The 25,459-nt window shown below is 39.4% G+C and overlaps 1 protein-coding gene across 1 annotated transcript in view; it reads right to left on the bottom strand.

Annotated features, from left to right (window-relative positions):
- The window catches only part of LOC121496374 (prolyl endopeptidase), a 117,554-nt gene that overhangs the window by 54,954 nt on the left and 37,141 nt on the right, over positions 1 to 25,459 (bottom strand). The window contains exons 7-8 of the mRNA XM_041764756.1: positions 14,891 to 14,996; positions 1,183 to 1,374 (exon numbers count right to left, since the gene is read on the bottom strand). Coding sequence (XP_041620690.1) covers positions 1,183 to 1,374; positions 14,891 to 14,996 — 298 coding nt within the window. The remainder of the gene's footprint in view (positions 1 to 1,182; positions 1,375 to 14,890; positions 14,997 to 25,459) is intronic.

Below are 25,459 nucleotides of genomic sequence, written 5' to 3'. Positions count from 1 at the left end.
GCCAGATGCCCAAGGGCTGAGGAGAATCGCAAGCAAACACCCAGAGGAGCGCTTCTTCCAGGGTCAAGGGAACTGCAGAAGCAAGGGCCCAGCAGCAGGAAGCCATCCCTGAGGCAGTCAGTCGTCTACCTTCTGCCCCTATGCAAGGCCAGGCTTAACGTGCCAAGCACGGGGCATACTGCCTTGAGCCAGGTGAGAAAGAGTCCCTTACCCTTCCAGAAAATGAACCTGGACCTGTCTGGCTCAAAACTTGTGCCTTCATTCACTGAAAAACACATTAAGAACTGCTTTATCTTAAACGGTGCCCCTCTGCAGATCTCAAAAGGAATTGTTTTCCTAATTTTGTATCTTATACCTTCACAATTTGGGAGGGCCCCAGATTTTACCCTATTCAACGCACCAGCAGAAGTTCACCTCCAACACGTAAACTCTTCACTGGCTTGAAGGTACTGGGCTCTCCTTTCGTGTAAAAAATAACTGTAGCAAAATTAGTGAGTCTTATTCTAATCAAATCAGCTTTCAGGCAATGAATAATTTATAAAGCAGCATTATCGTTTTTGGAACATCACAGAGAAAATGAATAGGAGGGAACTTCAGAGCACTCTGTGAAACAACTGCTGGAGGGAGGTTCTCAAGTGGCTAATGGGGCTCAGTGCACACAGCAGCAACCGCAGTGAGTTTCAACAGCATCTGACAACAGTCTCCTCTCTTCTAGTGAGAGGACCATAAGTCCACTCTGAGATCCACAACAGGTATACTACCAACAGCCAAAGGGTATTCAAAAAGCTAAAAGCTAAGGATTCTAATCTAAACAGTTAAAAAAAAATTAAATGTCAGTGATGGATTATTAAACAGTAACTACACAGTGAGTCAACTGATGGTAAAAAACGAAACAAAACAAAACAAAAACACACAAAAAAACAAGAGAAACACAATAAACTACCTTTGAAAGTCTGGATTCATACTCTAGAGTTTTTATGAAGGCCCCTGCACGACATCGTACTAACCACACAGATGTCATCCAGTAAATACGTGGCTGCGCTAGTTAGACCCTTCCTCTCCATGACCAAAGGCTGAAGGTTCTTTACCTTGTAACCGGTCACCAGAGGAGAGTTGGACCAATTTGTTGACCTTCTCACCAAAAACAGAAGCGCACAGTGTTCAAGTAGCATGTGATCTCACCTAAGACATCTTTCTCATGCTCAGGAACAAGCACCTTCCACTTAGACTCCTCAGGGTCCGTGAAGTCGATGTTGATCAGGCGATAGTTGGGCGAATGGCGATTTGTCTTGAACGTGAACACCGTCCCCTCGTTGGTCACATAGTCATATTCTCCTTCAAAGTTGTCGATCAGTTTTACCCACTTCAGGATTCCTGGTGAGAGACCAAGCATTCCTGTCACCTCTCCTGTGTTGAAAATGCTGTGGTTTCTTTATGTGCAGGGAAGGAAGGGCAGGTCTTTTCTTTCCATGGAACACAAAGGAGACACAGTATTTGGAGGGTCTAAGGCTTGAGAAAGAGCAAGGACAAGTACAGCTGAATTTTAAGGTTTTTAAAAATGTGAAGAAACTTTCACTTTTTTCCTGAAAACCCTGGCAATGAAGAAGGAAGGACCTCTCCTCTCAGCCCCTGGCCCCATGTAATCTGGTAGGTTCTCTTCTACCGGAGTGTGTGTTTTATCTGAGCACTTCCTTCTACCTCGACTGCCACCACACCATTCCACGTCTTCATCATTCCCCTCCTGGTCTATGGCAGTGGCTCCTACCTGGGATGATTTCAAATGTGCATGCGCACATGTGCGTGCACACACACACGCACACACCCCCAGGGTTGACTTCACACTAAATGTCACTCATAAAAATACAAAATACAAAAAAAAAAAAAAAAAGAAAAAAAAAACCCAAAAGAACAAACCCCATTAGGCCATCTATTTCAGAACGTGTCCAACATAAATGTTCAGAGTACATTTCAAAAGTTTCATAAACAAATGAGCTTGATGATTTCTGAATACTAGAAGGCCAAGCCAGATCTCAGCTATTCTTTAATTAGTCTCCTACCTTAAATTTTTCAGTGAAATTGCTACGTTAACTTGGATAGTTCATTTATATTCTTTGGATCTTTCAAGGTGATTTTACATTATCTCATTCATCTCCATAGCATAATATCTTTATACAATTTTTTGTTGCTGAATTAAATTTATCAAGAAAAACATACTTCCATGGTGGAAAGGTTTTTCTTTTTGTGAGACATAACTGAATTAAAACCCCAGATCCACTATTTAGTGGTGTGACCTTAAAGAAAGCTCTAAAACATTCCTAAGGGATCCTAAAAACAACAAAAAACCCTGAATAACTGTAAACACGCCACCATATCTCTAGATGGGGAGACTCAATATTTTAAAGGTTTAAATAATCCCAGAGGAAATCTATAAATCGAACATAATTCCAATCAAAATTCAAATGGGAGTTTTAGGGAATTTGTTAACAGCATTCTAAAGTTCACTTGAAAGAATACACAAATAAGGATGGATACCCAATACATTTTTCACAAGAGAATTTTTTGCACCATGATATTCTGAACAATCCCCTTCCCCTCCTCAAGGTAATCATCATCCTGATTTTTACATTAATTACTTCATTTTCCCTGTTCTTTTCCTGTTTTAATATGCATCCATAAACACTTGAGTCTAATTTTGCCTTATTCTTGAACTTCATCTACAGTGAAGCCAGACAACATGTATTTTTTTTTTTTTTGACAACATGTATTCTTTTGTCTGACTTCTCTCACATGACATTACGTTTGTGAGACTAATCATCCTCTGGTTATTGTTAGTGACTTTTGGTTGAATCCTATTATGCTCAAAGAACACACTCTGAATAATTTTAATCTTCTAAAATTTGCTGAGAAAAACTGTATGACCTAATTATTTTTCCTTTAATGATTTTTAAATGTTCCTGTATGTTCCTGCATATTTTGCATCTTTCGGGTGTGACATGCTAAATATGTCTCTTAAGTCATCTGTTAATCACGTTGTTCAAATCCATGTATTTACTGATTTGGGAAGCCATTTTTTTCTATTGGTCACAGAAAAGGTTGGTTAAAATGTTTCTTATGTGACTGTAGATTTTTACTTGTATTGCTGTTCGATTTTGTTCTCTGTATTTTGAAATCATGCTGTTCAATATATACAAAATTAGAATTATTATATTTAAGTAAAACTGAAGCTTTAAATGGTGATGAGGTTTTATCTTTAGCAATGCTTTTTACTTTAAAGTCTGCTTTGATATTTAGACAGCTGTGTGCTTTTCATGGTAACATCATGGGCCAGTTGTCCTCTGCAAAATGACTGGTCCCAATTACGTTGTTTATCATTTCTGAAAAGATTGTCTCTTTTCCATGTCTCTTAATCATTCATGCTTTCCACTTCTTGGGCTACATTCTAAGTTAATTTCTTTACATCCATATTCTAATTCATTAATTCTCTCTTCAGCTGTTTCTAATTTCTTCAGCCTAATAACTCAGTTTTTTAATGTTAATAGCCATATTCCTTATTTGTAAAAATTCTACTTAGTCTTCCTCCAATCTGGTCATTCTTTATAATATGTTGTTTCCTGCTTATACTTCCAAGCTTCTTGTTTATTTTCTTGTAAAGGCAGCATCACGTTGCTTATTTTTAAAAGTATATTCAATGTACTTAATTTATGTCAGGATTGTGATTAAGTCCACTCTGCTTCTTCTATTGCTCTATTTCTCATGCTGGTGAATTTCTTTGTCTGATTTGTGGTTTTTTTGAAATTTTTGACTGTGAAATGATTTCCCTTGAAACATTATCTATGGCAATTCTTGGAGGCCTGAGTTAAAGTGGCACTATTCCAGAAGTTCCAGAGAAGTTCTGTATTTGGCCTCCATTTGCTTGTTGGGAGGCAACCAATCTGGGAACCCTTTAAATGAAATTCTTGACATAAGGATTTTTGGACCTCAGAGGGACAATCCAGATACCTGTACCCATGTCATGTTTTAGGAAAATTCACACCCTTCCTCTCCCTCTCCTTCCCTAGTGCAAAGGTAAAGGCAGGCAGGTCTTTTTCCTCTCCCTCCTCCTCATGCCCCCACTCCCAGGATTATTTCTTAATCACCATTACACTGAGGGTATCCCTTATTAGACTTTTCAACATGGAGAACCAGAGGCTTTATCCTCTGTACCCCTTGCTCTAGGTGGCCATCAGGTGGAAACTCAACCCTCAAAGCCCAGCAGAAACATTCCAGAACAATACAAGATTCCTGCTTTCATTTTGTTTTTGGTCTCTATGGTTTGTCTTTTTTTGCATGTGCCAACTTAGCAATATATTAGAAAAATACTTTATAAACTTTTTACAGCATTCCAGTTGTTTCAATTGGGAGGTTACTCAGAATATAAAATCTGCTAAACTCCCTCAAATAGAAATCCTTAGAATTATTTTTAAAAAGGTTAAGCTGTGCATTCAAGTTCAAAAATTTTTTTTTTCAGTGACAAACTGCTAATCTCAAAAGCAAGTGACCGACCACTCAAAGGTAACTTCACTTTATTTTACATAAAGCAATACTTTAAAAGGGGGAAAAAAAAACCCCTAAAAACTATTCCTTAGAAGAATAAGTAAAAAATTAGCAGACAATGCAAAAATTGCAGACAATCAGAAAGGTACATTTGTTTATACTAAGAATCATGAATCACAATTTTCTGGACTATGACATTTGTGGACATAGAGTCTTGGTGCAGGAAAATGTCAGATTCCTTAAATGTTCCTCTGACAATAAAACATTTCCTGATGTGCAACCTTTATTTCTCAAAGTAACCATCTTACGGTTTCTGCCTGAAAAGGTCTTGCATCCATTGTAGTGATATTTGTTATGACCCTGGCCACCCCACCCCCAACACAAAAAGTCACTGAAATATCTGCCAAAGGCAAAACACAGTAGAAATTTCCTTTGGTATTTCTGTATAATCAGGTGAGCCTAAAGATGTAGCTCATTTGTTTTAAATAATCAAGGCTCCAACGAACACCAAAACAACAGTTTGTAGTTGTCATCTACCATCAAATTCTGGAGAATTAACCTTAGTCATTAATAAATACTACAAGTCATAAACTCATTCAAATTTAGGTATGTGGCTGGATTTATACAAATGTGGTTCAAAGTACTGGCCCCCATGAGGAAGCACAACTAAAATGGAGCTCATGAAATCATTCTGCTCTCCTGAAACCCTTGCTCCTCAGGGCTCTGGCGCAAAATAATTCCAGAGAAGCAGTATTTCAGTTGAACAATGGGGCTCACCCAGTTCTGCTATTCACAAGTCAGAACACTATTGATTTAAATGGAAAACAGAAAAATTACTTTAAAAAAAGAGACATGGCTTAAATCCCAAACCAACCTCACTTTTTGCCAACTTCTTCTGGGATTCTTTTCTCTGTAAGTGGCATTGTTCACTCTGAAGCCAAGAGAAATTCAACTCCCAAACTTTTCCACATTAAAGTTAAAGTTACTTTCTATAGACCTGATTCTTGGTGGTGGAATGATTTGTTTACTGAATGAAGATTAGCTTAAAATAAGTCATCTTATGCCTTCCCTTGAGCAAAGTCATTACTTTTATTGCTTTCTTTGAAAATACACAGAATTAACTATGTTTCATAAAAAACGTTCTGTAAGCTCTCTAGCAACAGGAGCTAAAAAGTGCTTTTACACTTGACAAAAAACTGTGTAACAATAAACAAATGCAGAGTGTGGTCATGTTCTAAAACTGAGGGGGCAGGAGGTGGCTGTTCTCCTTGGCCCAAAACCTTCCTTCCATCCCCCTGCCTCACAGCCACCGTTAGAACATGGGCTACGAGGTTTCAACTGACTTGAGTCTGAATCTTTACATGGCATCAGGAAAGCAAATGGTCCTCACCATCCCCAGGTTCCTGGGGATGACAACATGTGCTCCTCAGAGATTGTTGAGAAGACTAAATAAATTAACTACACTATTAGCTCAGAATCTGGCACATAGAAAATGTTAAACAGTCAATAGTTACTACTATTCCAAATAATCCCAGCATTCTTCAAATGGCAAAAATAAGCTAAATGTGGCTTTTGAACAGCATGATTTGCTAATAGTGAACTTTAAAATCGAATTTCCATCTGTCACAGCACACAGCTATTTTCCTAGAAAAAGCTCTTAAAAATCACTCATTTTAAAATTAGTAAAAACACTAATTTTATCACTATTACTTATTTTACTTCAAAATTAATGTTTTGCTTATTTTTTATGCTATCTTTTGATGTCCCAATTCTTTTTGCTTTTCTTCCATTCCTACCCTGAAATGCACACTACTTGCGAATAGCTCCCTGCCTCTCACAGAAGCCCTCCTCGCCTGTTGGTCTGGCTCTTCGCGCTCAGCTGAGCTTGCTAAACTTTGGACAACTCATTTGTTTAAAGTTTCTCAAATGTTTATCTCCCCCTTTCCACTCCACTCCCAAAAAATGTCCCAGCCCCATGAGGCATGAACCATGGAGTCACTATTGTCTCAGCTACCTAGCTGTGATAGGAGCAAAGACCACTTCAGGCCTGCCTTAAGGATGGCTTCGTTGGTGCCTAAGTGTGTTAGGTTACTAACAAGTATTTTAGGCACTGATAATTCTTTTCACTTAATAATCACTTCCTAAAGATTCTATTTAAAAACCTCTAATAATAAGTTTAAGTTAATTCAGAGTAGGGCCAAATGGTCAGCATATTTTTTGCTGGTATTCACCCTATAAAAGAAATATAGTATCTGACCTTTCACAGAAAAATGAAAGATCCAAAAAGACAGGATCAAAAGAAAGAAAGAAAACAAAAGAAAGAAAACAGAGGCGGGGGGAGAGGGAGTTGAGTATTTCTGAACTCCAAAGATGTGCTGAGTCTGGGCATGTATGCTGGGTCACAGCACTGCTGATACACCCCGAGAGCGGGCACTGGTGATCTCACAGCTACCGCCCAGCAGGTGGGGAGCGCTCCAGAGCAGGAATGACAGCAGAGTGGGACAGTGATACAGGTATGCTTCGTAACTAAATATATAACATTTACATAATCCTGCATTTTAGCCGGAAACTTGTATGCATTTGTTGACAATGTAAAGACAACAGAAACAACTGAATTTAATTTTTTTTAATTCCATTCTTTTTTTTTTTTTTAAGACTTTATTTATTCATGAGAGACACAGAGAGAGAGAGAGGCAGAGACAGAGGCAGAAGGAGATGCAGGCTTCCTGTGAAGAGCCTGATGTGGGGGATCCCGGGGTAGCTCAGTGGTTTGGTGCCTGCCTTAGGCCCAGGGTGTGATCCTGGAGTCTCAGGATCGAGTCCCACGTCAGGCTCCCTGCTTGGAGCCTGCTTCTCCTTCTGCCTATGTCTCTGCCTCTCTCTCTCTCTCTCCGTCTGTCTCTCATGAATAAATAAATAAATAAAACCTTTAAAAAAAAAAAAAAAAAGAGCCTGATGTGGGACTCAATCCCGGAACTCCGGGATCACGTCCTGAGCCCAAGGCCGACATCCAACTGCTGAGCCACCCAGGTGTCCCCCAAATTTAAATTTTAATGTCGTAGTCTCATACTTTTTCAATAAAAAGATTTAGAAATTTAAGTTCAATATGTATATTTAAAACTTAAATAGTAAAAGAATATCAAAAACCATCATTTATATTTTCAGAGTATAAATTAAATTTTCATGAAATCTCTTAAAGTCCACATATTTGAAAGCAGAGATCAAAGGCCTGATACCTAACTGTAATATGGAAAATATGTGAAAATTTACTTGCAATTTAGTTGACATGAAGTAAGTTTATATACAGTGGACCTTTGAACAGCACAAGGGTTAGGCACACCAACACCCCTACACAGTAAAAAAATCCACATATTAACTTTTGACTCCCTCAAAACTTTACTGCTAGCCCACTGTTGACTGGAAGCCTTACTGACAATATAACCATACTTTTCGCATTTTGTACATTATATGTGTTATATATTTTGTATATGTATTATACAGTGTATCCTTATAATAAAGAAAGTTATAGGAAAATGAATATTAAGAAATCATAAGAGAAAGTACATTTACAGTACAATACTGTATTTATTATCAGAAACCCCAAAATCCATGTATAAGTAGACCTGCACAGTTCAAATCAGGGTTTTTCAAGGGTAACTGCATATTCAAAATAGGACAATAAACTTAGGAAACAAAATATATTTATAATTCAAAAAATGTTAAGAAAAGTACAGAAAATATAACTAAGAAAATCCAGATGCAAATCATTTTCTTCCAAGGTTCAGGAGGATTAATTTCAACTAATCTGCAGGCGTGAATCAGGTTAAGAATCATAGGAGTCAAGACTCAGCTGTCTTTTCTACTGCAGAATGATTAAATTGTCACGCCAAACTGGTGCCCTAAGTGGTTTCCTCACTTTTGATCTTAAACAAACAAGGAATAGAAAAAGAGAAGCAAAAGTCCTTTGCTCATACAATACACACGACCGGAGAAATACGGTCTGTGCCTATTCATCATTCTCAGAGTTTAATAAAAGATAAAAAATTTAAGTAAAAAAAAATTTAAGTGGACAGAAAAGTGAAGATTCAAAAGTGCCTATAAGAAAATATAACACTTACTTACTGATGGAGGATGGTTTATACAGTAGGGCCTGAGCGCCAGGAGCCATAAAGGGGCAATGAAGTCATTTAAGACAAGTTGGAACCCACTTTCTGTGTGTCCATGTTACAGAAAAAAATTACCTCACACTTGTTAAAATGGTAAAGAGGACTTCATTCAGGACTACTGAGATAGGTGTTAAGACCATCGCAAAAGACAGAGAAATCAGGCTTAACTCCAAATACAAAAAAAGACAGCTGGGGATTTATAGCCAATGAGCAGAATGGAGAGAGGGTAGTCACAAAGAGGGCACATGGAGTTGGGGGATTCTTGTTAAACTGACCTAATAATGTTCTTGGTGAGGGCAGGTCAAGGTAATCAGATATTAATTAGTGGGGGCTGGCAGCAGGGGACCGGAGGGGTGAGGAATTTGAGGGTGATCAGATATGGAGGGTAGGGGAATTCTCTCTCAATGGATGTAGTGAGATTCTTGCTACAATTAAGCTATGCTGGCCCAATGAGGGAGTAGGAGGCCAAGGAACCAAGGTTGAGGCCTCACTGAGAAGAGGGCTTAGGGAAGCTTGACTAAAGTCTGGTCAAGGACGGGGTCCTTGTCATCTGTCAGGCACTGTTCTAGGTGCTGGGCACTCCAGGGAGCAAGACAGACAAGGTCTCTGATCTCATGCAGCTCACAAATACACAAAGTGCTGCTGTTGTTGTTGTGTTTCTGCACGGAGAGAAAAAGGATCAGAACAGGAGAAAGCAGGAGAACAGCCAACTGTAGAAGGAAAAGTGTCAGGTGAAGGCATGAGGAAGTGTGGTAACTGTTAGAATAAAAATCTCTCCTCCCCCTAAGAAAGAAGATAGTAACTGGGAATATGTCTCTGGCAGCCAGCACAGAAGGGGGCGAGATGTTCTTTGGAGGGCACCTGCTTAGCTGTGTCAAACACCTGGGATATTGTACAGACTTCTAAGGCCCCAAGGATACGCCTAGGGCTGTCTCTATCCAGGGGGAATGAGGTGAGTCAGAGGAGTCACCTGTGCAGGAAGGTCAGGAAAGGAGCAGCCGACCAGCCTCAACTGCAGTTCCTGGGCAAAGGCTGTGGCCCACAGTGTGTACAGATGTGTCCGTATTATTCTTAAGTAAAAAGACTGCCAAGGTAGATGGCGGAAAGGACGTTCTCCAATGAGAGGCAAAGGGTAAATGGAGAGAGATCCGGCCAACGGAGTGGCAAGTAGGAAGATGGTCAACAGGTTGGAGAAGACAAGTTGAAATCTACACAACAGATGTAAATGACAGAGGAATCCAGTCTCACAGGGAACTCTCTTAACTCTCAGGATCCTAAGATTTTTATTTTTCCCCGTCCTGTAGTTTATTTATATAGTTTTGTTTTCTCTATCTGCTGCTCTTCCTACATCTATAGCCATCGGCCACTTTTGTGTACTTTTGGTGATCCTCATTTCAAAACGCAAAGGGGCAGAAGGCTTTCTTAGGAGACAAAGTTGACAGAAAGGTTAGAAAAGTGCTACCTAAGTGAAACTAGTTTTCCAGACAAGCAATTCAGTGATGCCCTAATAAATGAAGAATTAATCTGCATGAAAATGTGGTTAATTTTCCCTGCCTTTAAGGTAAAAAAGATTAAAATCATAGCAGAAAGGCTTTTAGGTTATAAAAGGGGTATAAATTTCAGCAATATAAAATGAAAGATTTCATAACATTGGATTGGATTTCGTTTTTGGTTACCGGCTATTCAAGTTTAACTCATCTAATAGTTAATTAGCACATTTAGCATTTAAGTTAAATGTTAATTATTTTTCCTCCGTTCAAAAAATATAACAAAAATGAAGCAGGTATAGAAATAGCAAGAAAAAGTTATCTGGCATATAACCCTTGAAATTTCAATTATCAACCTGTAAAAATTTCCCACATAGCCTTGTGCTTAGAGGCTCACCTATTTATGCTTTTGTCAAGGAAAGGATGCTTTTTTGAGCATGAATCTGGTTTTGCAGTAAACAAGTCAATACCAAGATCTGTGTTTAGAGCAGCTTTGATACCGAAGATAACTATTTATTCTAGGACATCCTCAATCTATTTTACTATGCTACCCCAAATAAAGTGTGTGGATTCCAAATATTCCTCTTTAAGTTGAGAAACAAAGGAAAAAAGAAGGGAGGAATTCCTGAGCACCTGTCATATGCCAGGAACCCTGCTAAGCCCTGTTGCATACCTCTTCATTATTTCTCACAATTCCTCCGAAAGTCTGTATTACCTCCCCATCGGTAGTCATGGAAATATTGAGAGGAAACATTCCCACCCCAGGCTCACTAGTTAGTTAGTCTTGGAGTGGAGATGAAAATTCGCATCTGACTTGAAAGTGTTCTGGTTATTGTCATAATACATCCAACCACGATTAATGGGGATTATTTAAAAAATTTTAATGATCACTATATCTCCATCTGCTAGGTCTCTCCTGTTATAAACTACTCAATGTCTTCAACAGTTCAACTCACACGTAGTATTTGTTTCTTTAAATGATAATAATTATATCATTGACTTATAATAAGCCAGCAATCCGTTAAAAAAAAACAAACCCCAAAAACCGAAGATCTCTCTAATATTGTCATATGGAACTGACTTAAACCCAAGCGTGGAAGTGGATAACCATTTCATCTTACCAGCACTGGGCCAATCACTGTAACTGTCCAGAACTTTCAGGATCTCAGGACTACCACTCAAAGGAGTAACTACTGTGAAGTTTATGTTATCCACAAACTTAATGCTAATAAAGCAATATTAGAAAAAGGTGGCAGGGGGCAGCCCTGGTGGCTCAGCGGTTTAGCGCTGCCTTCAGCCCAGGGCCTGATCCTGGGGACCTGGGATCGAGTCCCACATTGGGCTCAGTGCATGGAGCCTGCTTCTCCCTCTGCCTGTCTCTGCCTCTCTCTCTCTCTCTCTCTCTCTCTCTCTCTCTGTGTGTCTCTCATGAATAAATAAAATCTTAAAAAAAAAAAAAGAAAAGAAAAGAAAAAGGTGGCAGGCCCAGTTAAACCCAGACTTTAGCAGCTTTCAGTGGCAAACATCCCCCAGTGCCTTTAGTATGTCTACTGGGGAACACATCAATAGCTTCAAATCCAGCCTATCCTATTATTCACTTCAAAATCTCTAGGATATCACATATTTTTCTGAGTCCCTCAATGAATTCCAAATACTGGTCAGTTCAGTAACCTCATTAAATGATGAAATCAGGTTAGCACTGTCAGACTTGTTTGCTCTATTCTTCTTGTGGTTTTTTCCATGAGCTCACTGGGATGGTCTTTTTGACATGTCCTCAGTTTATCAATCAAATACTAATCTAGGTGTTACTGTAAAGGTATTCTGCAGATGTGATTAAAGACCATAATCAGTTGACTTTAAGTCAAGGAGATTATCCTAGATAATCTAGGTGGGCCTGATTCAAACGGTTGAAATGCCTTCCAGGGGAATTGAGGCCTGCCTGAAAAAGAAGAAATACCACCTGTGGACGGAAGCGTCAGCCTGTGCCTGAAAATTCCAGCCTGTCCTTCCTGGTGGCCCGCCCTACTGATTTCAGACTTAACTAGCCAGTCTCCAAATCACATAAGCCCAATTCTTGCAATACATCTCTTAATGTACGTCTCCTACTGGTTCTGCTTCCCTGGTTATACCTTGACAGACACCTTCACACACCATCAATAGCTCACAAATACAAAATACCTAGGAGTAACCTGGACAAGTAATATGTGGTTATGGGGTACCTGGCTGGCTTAGTCAGTAGAGCACAAGATTCGATCTTGAGGTTCTGAGTTCAAGCCCCATGTTGGGTGTAGAGCTTACGTAAAAGTAAAAAAAAAAGAGAATAAATGAAAGAAAAGAAAAGAAAAGAAAAGAAAGGAAGGAAGAAAGAAAGAAATAGATGGTTCCACTGAGAGATATAATACCGAATAAATTTACAGGTTTACACAGTCCTAGTCCAACATATGGCTGGACTTCTGTTCACATGATGACATAATAACCTTAAAGTTCCTCTGGACAAATTTTAAAAAAAAGGACAATTTGGAAACTAATAATTGCTAACATTTACTGAGCAAGCCTACTAGAGTAGTGGGCTCTTCACCTAAGGTGCAAAAAAAACCACATAGGAAGCAGAAAAGACAACAGTCAGGTGACTCAAGGAAGATCAAATTGGGAAGACAGGCCAGGACCTGGCTTGTTTTGTAAAGAGGATGAATGCATCGTTGCCACTTATGGTTTCTTGGATGCTTCCCTTCTTTCTCCTTCATGTCCATTCAGGGCTATGGTGTCTAGAAATTTATTTGGGATGGCCTAGTGTACCTCTGCACTGTCTTCCTCTCAGAATCTCAATCTCTGGGTATCACATCCTCTTCTGTAATTCCTCAGGAATGTGGCAATGATAAAGTGGGGGATAAAAAATATGTAGGGTGGGAAAAAAGAAAGTAAGGACCAAGAAGTTTGGAAGAAAGCAAGGTTTCCTCTAGTTCTGTCAGCCTTTTTCTAAGTTTCACTCAGAGTCTTACTATTATTAAAGTGGACATAGCAGTACGAGTTCAGTACACCAGTATGTGGAAGGAACTCTCTTCCCTAAATTTAGAGCAAAGTGATCAATTTGTGTTTTTTGATTTGCTAACTTGTAGCATTTATTTTTTTTTTTAATTTTTTTTTTTAATTTTTATTTATTTATGATAGTCACAGAGAGAGAGAGAGAGAGAGGCAGAGACATAGGCAGAGGGAGAAGCAGGCTCCATGCACCGGGAGCCTGATGTGGGATTCGATCCCTGGTCTCCAGGATCGCGCCCCGGGCCAAAGGCAAGCGCCAAACCACTGCGCCACCCAGGGATCCCAACTTGTAGCATTTAATAACAAGTCTACCTTATAATTTAAAGATATAACAAGGTAATAAAAAGAAAAAGAAACTAGCATTCTCTGGAGGAAGATCATCGTAACTGGAATATTTTAAAAACTGGAGAAAGGCAAATATCTTTCCACCATCTCAGACTCACACAGGAATTCTATCACGATAACAGCACAGTAACAGCTGTCCCTGTTTCTTTCAGATCTCATTCTTCAGAGGGTCAGCTCTGTGTAGACCAGACTTGCAACTCAAGTGAACAATTCTCGGGTGCTGGTTTTGCTCCTGTCAAAGAATGTGAAACCTGATGTGGCTAATCCAATTTTCTTTTGAGATCAAAATGAGTGTATCCTTTTTTTTTTTTTTAACAGAAAAAAAAAAAAACCTACACATATCTTTATTAAATGGACACATATTTCACACCTGAATCAATCTGTTGACTTTATCCTGCTGTATCTGGGAATGGCACTCTGCAGTATCTAGGAGTGTCAGGATGTGGATCTTGCTCAGAGACGTTGAAAAATGATGCAATACCCGAGCAATTAAAAAAAATTGTAGATTTTCTTATCATAATGTAACATAAATTAGGTACCAATAATGAAGTAATCTAATAATTGAAAATGCACTCAGTATTATATAGTTTGCAAATCTGTATCATAATCTTTAAAATGTATTTATTTTATATTACCCAGAACACAGTGTGATCCGTTTTAGTGTCCTTATCTGAGTGCCAGCATATCTGTGCGGCTTTTGGATCTGGGTATTCTTAGCATAGTAAACTGTGCAGCTGGAAAGCTTTAATGCTCAATAATGGTGCTGGTATGGCAAAGATGTTCGAAGAGAACAACATTTAAAATGAGCCACCTCCACAATTTGTAGCTGGCTGCTACAATGCTTACTATCATAATGTAAAAGGCTTCCAGGAAGGAAAATCAGACTGTTATTGTGCATGAGGCTCAGGGCTAAAAAACGGTCTTGTAATTACCTGTTAACCTCGCTAATTCTCACTGGTCTCTCTTACCCTTTTGCCTGTGACAGTTTGCACCCTCATATCTAGACAATTATAACGCTTTACAGACCAAAGGGCTAGCTTTGCCGTAACACTCACTCTTCATCTGCAATATTCACAGGATGTTTTCACATCCGTATGCAAAACATATGGCTAACCTCAATTTATGGAGAAAATGCTAAAGCCAAGAGCTTCATTCAGTTTTTCTTCATTTTATGGAACAATACTGAAAGAAAAAAATTATGAACTGATGGTTCATATGGCTGAATGGAAGAAGGTTTCTTGGGAAATCAATTAGAAGATCACAATAATTGCTTTTTAATGGAGCTTTCTGGAATAATTACCTGTTTGAAAGATAGCTTACCACTGATGCCATTGGATTCCTGCTGTAGGTCACAGTACCAGAGTCGGTTTACTGGATCGCACCCCTCTCTTATTGATAGTAAGACATAGCGACCATCATCAGACAACTATGAAGGAAATAAAAACAGTGCAGGGAGCTGATTAGAAAGTATTTTTTGGAAAGCACTGTTAAGTACAAAATAAAGCTTAACCTTAAATGTCATATGGTTACCCAAAATTTATGAGTGGCAAAGAAATTTAGAAAAAAAAGAACATTTTTTTTAATTTTACTCTTACATTACAGTTTTAAAAACCCCAGTGACATATTTAAATAGAGACTATCAACAGATATAACTGAATGTCGTGACTCAATGTGATTTTTATTTAAATTTATACTTTAGGCTTTCACGGAGAATACATGCAATCTGTCATTCTGAATATCAGTATCTCTGACTTTGAAATTTTGTCATGGGTCATGTATTTTAAAAGTGTTGTAAATGAGTAAGAATTAGCAAAATGGGCATGATGCAAGGAAGTTCACCTGTGGTGCACACTGGTGACACGAACCAGTTTCTATTCAACAACTCTTTATCTTTAGTCGATGTCAAAAATCAAAAGCCTGTGCTTCTATAAATTTCCTTTATGGTACTGAATAGAAGAATCTCAGGTAGCAAAAAGAATCTTGGCAAACTAATAGAGCAAACAATATATTCTGATTTTGAGTTGTCAAAATTGATATAAGTAGTGTCAAACCCTCTCTCTAAATTTGCACACACATATGCTTTTTGCAATTGTTTTTTTTTCATTTAATTTAAAAAATTAATCTGTGTCAATATGTGTACTTAATTCTTTCAACTGCTATGCAGCATTTCAATCTAAAAATATTCCACAATTAATTGATCTATGTTTCCATGAATAAATATTTTATGTCTATTTCCTTCCTATTATAAGCGACACCTCACAAAAATTCTGAATACGTTCGTTTGTGTCCTTATCTGTGTTTCTGGGTATATAACTAAAAATAAAATTGCTAGGTGGGAGGATACGCAACACATTCAACCTTATTCGGTGTTGCCAAATTATTTTCCAAAATGTTTGTACCAACTTACATCTTAGATGTCACAGCAAATAACAGTTCCCGTTTTTCCACATCCTACTGCAGTGGCTAACTTCACATACCAACCTGGCTAGACCACAGTACCCACATATTTGGTCAAACATTATTCTGGACGTTTCTGTGAAGGTGTTTTTTGGATGAGACTGTTTAAATGGGTGGACTCTTTTTGGTTTTGTTTTTTGGTTTTGTTTTAAATGGGTGGACTCTTAAAGGTGATTACCCTCTGTAAGGTGAGTGTGCTCATCCAATCAGTCCAAGACCTTAAGAGAAAAACAGTGACCTTCCCAAGCAAGAAGCAATTCTGGACCACCTTTGGACTCAAACCGAACCTCTGGATTTCCAGCCTGCCAAGCTACCCTGCAAGGCTTTGGACTTGTCCAGCCTTCACAATCACACTGGCCAATTTTTTAAAAGTAAATCTTTCTCTTTATAAATATACACACATGTTGGTTTTGTTTCTCCTCAGAACCCTAACACACTTACCAACAACTGTTACTCTTTCATACGTTCATTAGGTAAAATTTGCTAAGCAGCCCTTATGTACAAGACCTTTAAAGCTACATCAGTGAACAAATCTGGGGGAAAAAATGTTACATTCTAGTGGAGGAAATAAATATGGAATTATGTAGCATGTTAGAAAATGATGAACATGGAGAACAGGAACAGGTGTAGGTAAGGGAGGCAGGATGTGGGGGCAGGAACTGTACTTTTAAAATATGGTAGTCAAGAAAGAAAATGTCTTTCCACTGTCTCCTGCCTTGCATTGTTTCAGATGAGAAGTCACTTCCTACCTTTTTTCTCACTACGTGGAATATGTGTTCCCTACTCTGGCTGCCTTTAAGACTTTATCATCATCTTAGGTATTATGCAAATTAATCAATCATGGGCTTTGCTGTAGTAGCCTACTTGAGTGTCGTAGAACATTTTAGAACTGTGGGTTTTCTATTTGATCAAATTCAAAATACCTTTGGCCTTTTTTCCCTCCTGTATATTTTTGTATCCCCATATCCCTACTTTAGGACTTTAACTACATAATATTAGATCACTTCGCACTGTCCCACAGGGCAGTGGGGCTGTGTTCATTTTTCTTTCCCTTTTTCTCTTTTTGGTTTATTTTCAATTGCCCTGTTTTCAAATTCAATCATACTTTTTTGGATATCTAAATTGCTACTAAGCCCATGCAGAGACTTTTCATTTCAGGTGGCTTATTTTCACATCTAGAAGAATGTTTGGTTCATCTTTATATTATTTCTTTGTTCATTATATTAACACTTTCTCAAATCCTTTAAAAATTATTTTATAATAGTTTTTAAAAAGCCCCTGTCTGCTAGTTTTACTACCTGTCATTTCTGGGTCATTGGCTACTATTTTTCCTGGTAATGAGTCACATTTTTTCTGCTTCTTTACACAGTTAGCAACTTTTAAGGATTGAATCTTACACAGTTTGAATGCTGCTTGGATTGTTTTACTTGTTTGCTCTTGTCTTCCTTTACAAAGTTTCGAGGCAGTTAATTTGTTAGTGGATCAGCTTGATCTACTGGAGGCTTGTTCTCAAGCTTTGTTGCGAAACATCTGCAGGCCCACTGCAAAGGCATGGCCTTTGTGGGGTTGCTGGTGAACACCCTGAGTGTTCAAAAGGTCTTTCCACTTTGGTCAGAAAGTGACAGTCTCCCAGACTTGTTCAACCTCTGGTAGTTGTCAGCTTATGGCTCCCTGGTAGTGGTTGACCTGCATCACGGAGTTTCATCCTATGCATGCACTACTCAATGGTCGACAAAGACACAAAGGGAGACCAAGGCAGATTTCTGGGGCTCTAAGTGGTAGTTCCCTCCTTGTACTCTGCCTGCAAATTCCAGTGGCTTCAGTCTTCCCCAATTCTTTGGATACTAAGTTCGATGAGACTGTAGTTCTCTGTGGGTTCCTCCCTCCTTGTGCCAGACTCCAGAAAATATCTCCAGAAAAGCAGAAAGTTGGGGCAATCACAGGACTTGCTTCTCTTACAGAGGATGGTTCAACAATGCCTGCTGACCGATAGCTGCAAACGAATTGCTTTCTTGTGTATAGTGTTCTCGCTGTTTATGGCAGGAAGGCTGCTCTAGGACCAACTACCCTGCCATGGCCAGAGGCAAATACCTGTCACTATGTTTTTATTTTTTTTAACTCATTTTTATTTTTTATTGGATAATTACATTTTTAGAGTATATTATTGTGCATTCTTGAAGTACAGATATAAGAATTAAGAAATGTAATTAGAACTAATGTAAAAGATAATACCTAGATTACTAAAAAACATAACAATGACGTATTTCCTCTGTCTCATTACAGAGTAAGGTATTTTTCACAGTTTCTGTTTTCTATTCTGATAATACTTCTGTGAACCTGCCTTGGGGGCATGTTTCTTTTCTCTTAAGCAGATGTGAAACTGTCAAACATTCACCTTGACTTGCTGCACTGCTCTCATCAAGCCCACATACGTCGATTCCTTCTATCAGAGCAGCGTGATGATATCGAGCTAAATGTCATCTAGACAAGAGTGTCTGAGCATGGAATACTTCGGATTTTACTTCCTAGCAGCAGCAGGTGCTTATTAGATTTCAACTCCCCCAAAATGCCCATCCACTTTCTATTTATAGGTTCATTTTGGTAGACCAGCTGTTTGTCAATCAGGTTCTTTGCATTTATAAATTAATCATAACGATTATGCATGGTCTAAAATGTCCAGCATTTTTAAACACTTGGCAGCACACTGCATGTTTTAAGTTAAACACCTCTTTCTTTGAAAAAATTATTTTAAAACACAGAGATAATCTGTTCTTGAGAAACAGAAGTGGGATTCCAAGTAAGTTAGAGTTTTATCAAAGATGCTAGAAAGTTCTGTTTAATTTGGCTGCTCTTTCCTGTTGACATTTTTTTCTGAGTCCAGAAGCAGTTTCCTTTAACAAACATGAATCATATTTTGCCGTATGGGCTTTTGCCACAAACTACACATAACATCAAATGCCTCAAGTGCATTCTCCTCCATCTTTTGCTAGGCTCCTCAGATTCTTTTCAAAGACGGTCAAACAGTTTTAGAGAATCCTCGTATAAATTTCTGATTTCCATTAATTCTTTTCTCCATTCTCATCCTGATTGTATTTCCAACCTACCTGTCATTATGTTTTAAGCAGGTCTTTTGCAAAAGAACATTAGACTTGATTGAGTTAAAAAAATCCAATCTAAGAATGTATATTCCATTTTCATTGATTGTTATTGCTGATGTACTGGCTTCCATGGTCTTGGTTTCAAGTATTCTATTCACCTTGCTTTCCCCTTCTTTCTTCTTCATACTGTATTAATATAAATTTCCTTATGAATGTTGTCCCTTCTTTGACTGCTTTGGGAGTTAAATATCCTATTCTAGGCTTTTATGTATGTTTTCCATAAGCTTTTCATATACATAGTTAATAAACTCAGGTCTGGAATTTTAGTTCCACCTTATTTTTAATTCATCCTATATATTAGTATCATTAAGCAACCTTACAATCATAACTTTATCAAATGTAATAAAAAGCAGCCTCATTAATACTTCAGAATTTTGTTCTCTTATCCTTTATATAAAGATGGAATTTTTATAGCTTAGTTCTTAAAGTCGTGCTATATCAACCATAAATGATGGTTAATTCAATTGTAGTGATTTAGCCAACGGAAGACAAGGCAGTAAAACTCACTGCAAGAACCACACCAAATCTTTGACAACAGCTGTCTCAAGCACGTCTAATGAGTTTTTCTCAGCATTTCTGGCTGGACTAAATATTGTAGCAGTTTATATTTAATCTAAGGTAGGAAGCCCCGAGGTACGTTGATGTCGGGATGCCAATTAAGTCTGTCTTTTTCACTGTAGCTCTCTTCATCACAACCCAGTGATGTTCCAGAGCTACCAAATAAATTTGTAAAAACCAGAAACAATTTTGAATTTTCAAATGCTCAGTCTCAGGTTTCAAAATCATTTATGAATGTCAATGCTGTCCCAAAATATGAAGTACACCTTCTTCCACCAAAATTGTAACAATGTATATTTAACCAAGGCTTCACATTCAGACTATTTCAAGGCACTTTTAGAAATGAATTTTGGAAATCACTGGGAGGAGGAGAGAAAAATATTGTTAATGAGGAGGACAACTGCATCTCAACAGACTTTTCTGAAATCTAGGTAAAAAGAAAAGAGATAAATAGGTGAGCCAAGGGCCCCAACAGGTCTTAATGAAACACTATAAATTCTCATTCCCAAAATACTGTTTTGAGGGGCGCCGGGTGGTTGGTTAAGCGTCTGACTCTTGATTTAGGCTCAGGTCATGATCTCAGGGTAGTGGGACTGAACCCCATGTTGGGCTCCAATCTTGGTGTGGAGTGTGAGATTTTCTCTCTCCCTCTGCCCCTCCCCCTTTCACACTCACACTCTGTCAAATAAATAAAATCTTTAAAAAATATATTATTGTTTTTTTCTTTAAACATATGATATCAACTAGAATAACTGTGTTCTCTGGAAGCAATCAATCTGATTCAAAAGCACTGACCTGTTCCAACAAGGTTGGCCTAAGACTAGCCTAACCAATTATGAAAGATGTAATTCTTAAATCTGTGCTTTTTCACAGCTTTTTTCTACTCTAGATCTATATTTTTAAAAAAAATGTTCCTTAAGTCAAAATGATTTTATTTCATGAAAACCTACCTTTATGCAAATAAATATTAACAAAAATTCTACAAATTATTGTAAATCAAATATTTATATTTGCAAATATTAAATCTAGTAACTGCACTCCAAACAATACCAACAGGGATGAAAGCTATCATTCTTTACTCATAAATAACCATTCTCTACCGTTTAGCCTTTCATTATCTGCAACCAGGCGAACATCAACAGAGTAAAAAATGAATGCAAAAGCCACCCTAGCCAGAGCCCCCTACCCCACACGTCTGGGGTGGCTGGGGCTAGAGATGACTAGTGTCACCACAGTGGCTGGTTTTAACAGGGGAGTCGGTGTGCGAGCCAACTTGCCATCCTTTACTTACTAAAGACATAATTTAACATGTGCCACCAAACACAGACGTCCACTATTCAAGTGGTCAGAGCTGAAGCCCTTTACTTGACCAACATTTACTGAGAGTCGGCTGCTGCTGAACCAGGGCCTGAAAAACACAGATCAACAGGACAGGGCCTTCAAGAGCTCATGCACACAGACGAACACTACAGAACATTGAGAGTGAGCAGCTCAAAGTATGACAGGAGTGCAGAGAAGGGCAGCTAACAGGGAGGGGAGGTGGAGGAAGGGTGAGATCTGAGAAGGCTTTGGGGGAGGGATGGCCCTTAAAGGACTCTACAAGGGAAGCAGAATTTCTCTCAAAATCGTTGCTTGAATTTTGCCTCCTTGCAACGGCTACGGTGGTGTAGCTGTCTGGTTCGCAGACCTGTGCAGACATATGCTCGAGCCACGTACATTTGTTCTCAAGTGTACGTCCTGCCGATGGACGGCAGCACATGCAGTGGACGCTGTGGTAGGCTGAGGGCCAGGAGCAGGGGTGCTCAGCTGAGAAACTCCAGGCCTGTCCTCAGGTTGGAGAGAACTGCCCCTCCCATGGTCACAAATCCTTCTGCGTTTCCCCCAAAACCGCCCCCCCGCAATGACTGATTAATGCAAGGGTCTATCAGTCAGGAAAATGCTGATAGCCAACCCAGCTCCATCACAGCTCCTTCCTCTCTGCCCTCACCCCCCAGCCTGCGCGAAGGGTTCAAAAGCACCCCCACTCAACTTCCAGGTCTGCTTCCCAAGGAGCCCGACCTGTGACAGCATGCAAAGCATCACAACACCCTGTACACACGCAGTGCGCAACCTAGCACACCCCCCAACTCCTATGCTTCCTCACGGTCTCCTGGGCAGGCCCAACGAATAACTCACTTCTCCTGGTTCACCAGCCTGGCAGTGAAACAAGAGGCAGCAGATGCGCAACCAGCTATCACCCTGACTGCTGCTAAGGTGTTTACTTAGAAATGTGGCTCAGGACTGTGAATTGAGAATTCCCAGCCTCCCTCATACCTATGTAGCCACTGAGAAGCCCTGGCTGAGGAAAGGTCCCCCAAAAGGAGGTCAGAGGAGTGTGGAAAGAAGCGCTCCCTCTAACTTATGTGATTTCTCAGGTTGGCATATTTTGTGTTGCTGAAGAAAATCTTGGGTAAGTGCTGGCTTCTGTTTCTGAAGACAGGACCCAGTAACGGCTGCCATACTCACGGACACTTGACCAAAAGGGCACAAGGTATGGGGTTCTCAGACTTTCTACTTTCATTGAAGGAGCCACAGTGATTCACTAAGACATTTTAATTGTGTATTGGAGGCCTTAAGAGATAGTAATACTTACCAAGGAGACCTTGGACAGACATCATTCAAACTAAGAGATGGACTACGTATTTTATACTTCATTCTGTTAGGTTCGCATATGCTGCTCCAATGAACACAAAACTCATGTGACTTAGCGCATTCATGATGACAACCTCTACAAACCCAGGAGCTCTAACACCAGAGAGTTTAAAGCTACCGGATACACCTCAGGGGAATCTAGGTCCAAATAATATGTTTTTATCAAATGTTTTCATTCAGCAAATACCTCATGTAGGTGTAACAGTGATCCATGCAGACCAGAGTCTGGATCAGGCTGGTCCATATTTACAAGATGTCTTCAGCTTTACCATCCATTCGAGGCCTTTTTTTTTTTTTTAATTAATTTACAGAGTACCTGGGTAGCTCAGTGGTTGAGCATCTGCATCTGGCTCAGGTCGTAATCCTGGGGTCCTGGGATCGAGTCTCATACCGGGCCCCCCGAGGGAGCCTGCTTCTCCCTCTGCCTAGGTCTGCCTGTGTGTGTGTGTCTCATGAATAAATAAATAAAATCTTAAAAAAAAAATGAATTTGCAGAAATGGGGTGAAATAGAACTAATCTGATGATAATAGCGGTTTCTCTGGAGAACGGGATCTTCGTAGTTTATTTTGAACACTAAACTTAGGTTATTATTTACTACTCTTACTAGCATTATGAACGTTTTAAAGTCATTGAATCTGGCTCTTCTCAGTCTCAATGCTACACAATAAGAAAGAACAGCTGGGCTTTTCAAATGACCTGAATCAACTAGCTTTTCTTCACACATCTCATGTTAATAGAAAATAAACAGATGATTACTTAATGTTGTAAATTCCCAATCATTTACCTACAAAGTTGTTTTTCAAATGACAAGGGCACATAGTCGTCAAACATTCTTTTTTTTTTTTTTTTTTTTTTAAGATTTCTTTTAGAGAGAGAGAGAGAGAGAGAGAGCACAAGCCAGGGTGTGGGGGATGGAATGGAGAAGCAGGATCCCACTGAACAGGGAGCCTGACACAGGGCTGGATCCCAGGACCCCAGGATCATAACCCGAGCTAAAGGCAGACACTTAACTGACTGAGCCACCCAGGTACCCCAAACACATTATCATTTTCAAAGAACAACTCCTAAGCTATTTTATGTGAGAGCTGTTGAGCTCCAGTCATGTGGTCTCATGTCCATAACCAAATCTCCACAGACGTGAAATTTCATTGGTACATATAATAATTTCCACTTAGAATCTAACAAGAAGTAAAGAAAGTTTTTCTTTTTTTCATAATTTGAATCTACATGCACTTTTTCAAATTGAGGAAAGTAGTCCCTTTTACATAGCATGATAAAAGAATTGTGGATACAAAAGAAGGTATCCTAAAAAGCAGTGAGACTTAAAATTGTCTGAAAATTAACAAAAGGAGTGAAAACGGATTTTAATAGCTTTGGGAGTTAATCATGTTCCTCTCAGAGCGGGAAACTTTACCAATTTTATTTCTCTTTAGTCTCTTTTGGATTCCTTTCATAATAGTAGTGAATCGTAGCATCGTCTCTTTAATATTAATATATGTTTGCAAAACTTAATCCAGGAAAACTTTTAAAGGTCGAACTAATCATCTACAGTGATGGCTTTTCACTTACAGGACTCATTACGGATCTGTATAAAAATAGGAGTAGCGTGGTACAGAAGTGCAGGGGTAGTCATACGCTCATGTGATGTTTGTCAACATAAACATCTCCAACAGGTGGTCATTAGATCAGATCATGCAGCTTTCCCAATAGAGTGTGGTCCTACAGCATTGGAGGAAAACAGAAATCAACCAAATACTATATGATGCGTTCTCATATAGAGAAACAGACATGCCAGAAAATTTTAGGGGGAAAAAAGAACACCTTCAAAGGCAAGCAAGTAGCATTAGGTCTTGACATGAGACAGCCGCCACTGTGTCCAATCTACCTGGTTGTTTCTCTGGCAGCGCAGTTTGGCTGTTTAAGAATCTACTGCCTGTTTTCTTTTCTCCTACTGACCAAGAGGGGACAGGTGAGAAGTGACTGACCAGCAAATCCAACCCTATGACCACAAAACCCAATTCTCTCCTGTCAGGAGCTATTTCACGTGTACAGAGCAGCACTGCCTTCTAGCTTTACTCACATGGGTCTTTTGTGTGGCTTCCTGACTCTCCTTCCCCACCATCCTGCTGGGATTTTCCTGCGTGCTAATCAGCATGATGGACACTGTGACGCCCTAGGGTGCTGATGAAAGACAGGACATGAGTGATGAGCCATGGACACGCACAGTCTGGATGGGAATCCACCCAGAGCTGCTGGAAAGACAACCACTCGGCCACTCCCGTGATGAACGTGGGGAATCAGCAAATGCAAGGCTCTCCACTAACACACGCTGGCGGCCTCTGGCTCCATTCCCAAAGCTAAGGTCAAGAGGACAAAGCATCTTGTCTTTAAAATGACCCACGAATGGAACGTGGTGGAAACTGTGTTATGAGCCCCTAAGCCCTTCAGCAATATTTTAAAGTGTTTATAAATAGAATGGTCTACTGCAACGAGAACACCTTCCCAAGGCCCAGAGCATGCCTGTCTTGCTCCCGAGTATCGCCCGGCCCTAGCACCGCACTGCACCCACAGCGACGGCTTCCCGGGCACCCGGGGAGCAGGTGCATGAAGTGTCCTGACCGGGAAGAGGGCTGCTGAACAATTTCTGCTCCAAGCCAAAGCCATCCAGTGAGTGAGAGATGATGGTGACGCAGAATTCCCTGAGGGACCCCTGGACGTCACCGTCTATGTTGCGTACGGCAAAGACCAGGCCTCAGGGGTCTTCATGGGCATGAACGGCAGAGGAAGGGGGGGCGGGGGTAAGGAAACTAACATTCCCTGTGTGCCCACGGAGTCACCAGGCAGTGATTTTACATGTTTATATGTGTATATATATAATATATAAATGTCTATCCAAATACACACACTTGAATGATTACGGCTCACAAGTGACATATAATAATGGCTAGAGATACATGATAAATATTAATATTAGGATTGCTGTTGTAAAAAAAAGAAACCCTTTTTTCAAGAATCAGTTACGAC

Source organism: Vulpes lagopus, chromosome 1 (genome assembly GCF_018345385.1).
Source record: "Vulpes lagopus strain Blue_001 chromosome 1, ASM1834538v1, whole genome shotgun sequence".
Lineage (NCBI taxonomy): Eukaryota > Metazoa > Chordata > Mammalia > Carnivora > Canidae > Vulpes > Vulpes lagopus.
The sequence above is the reverse complement of the archived record's forward strand: the minus strand, read 5'-3'. Positions and strand labels throughout refer to the sequence as shown.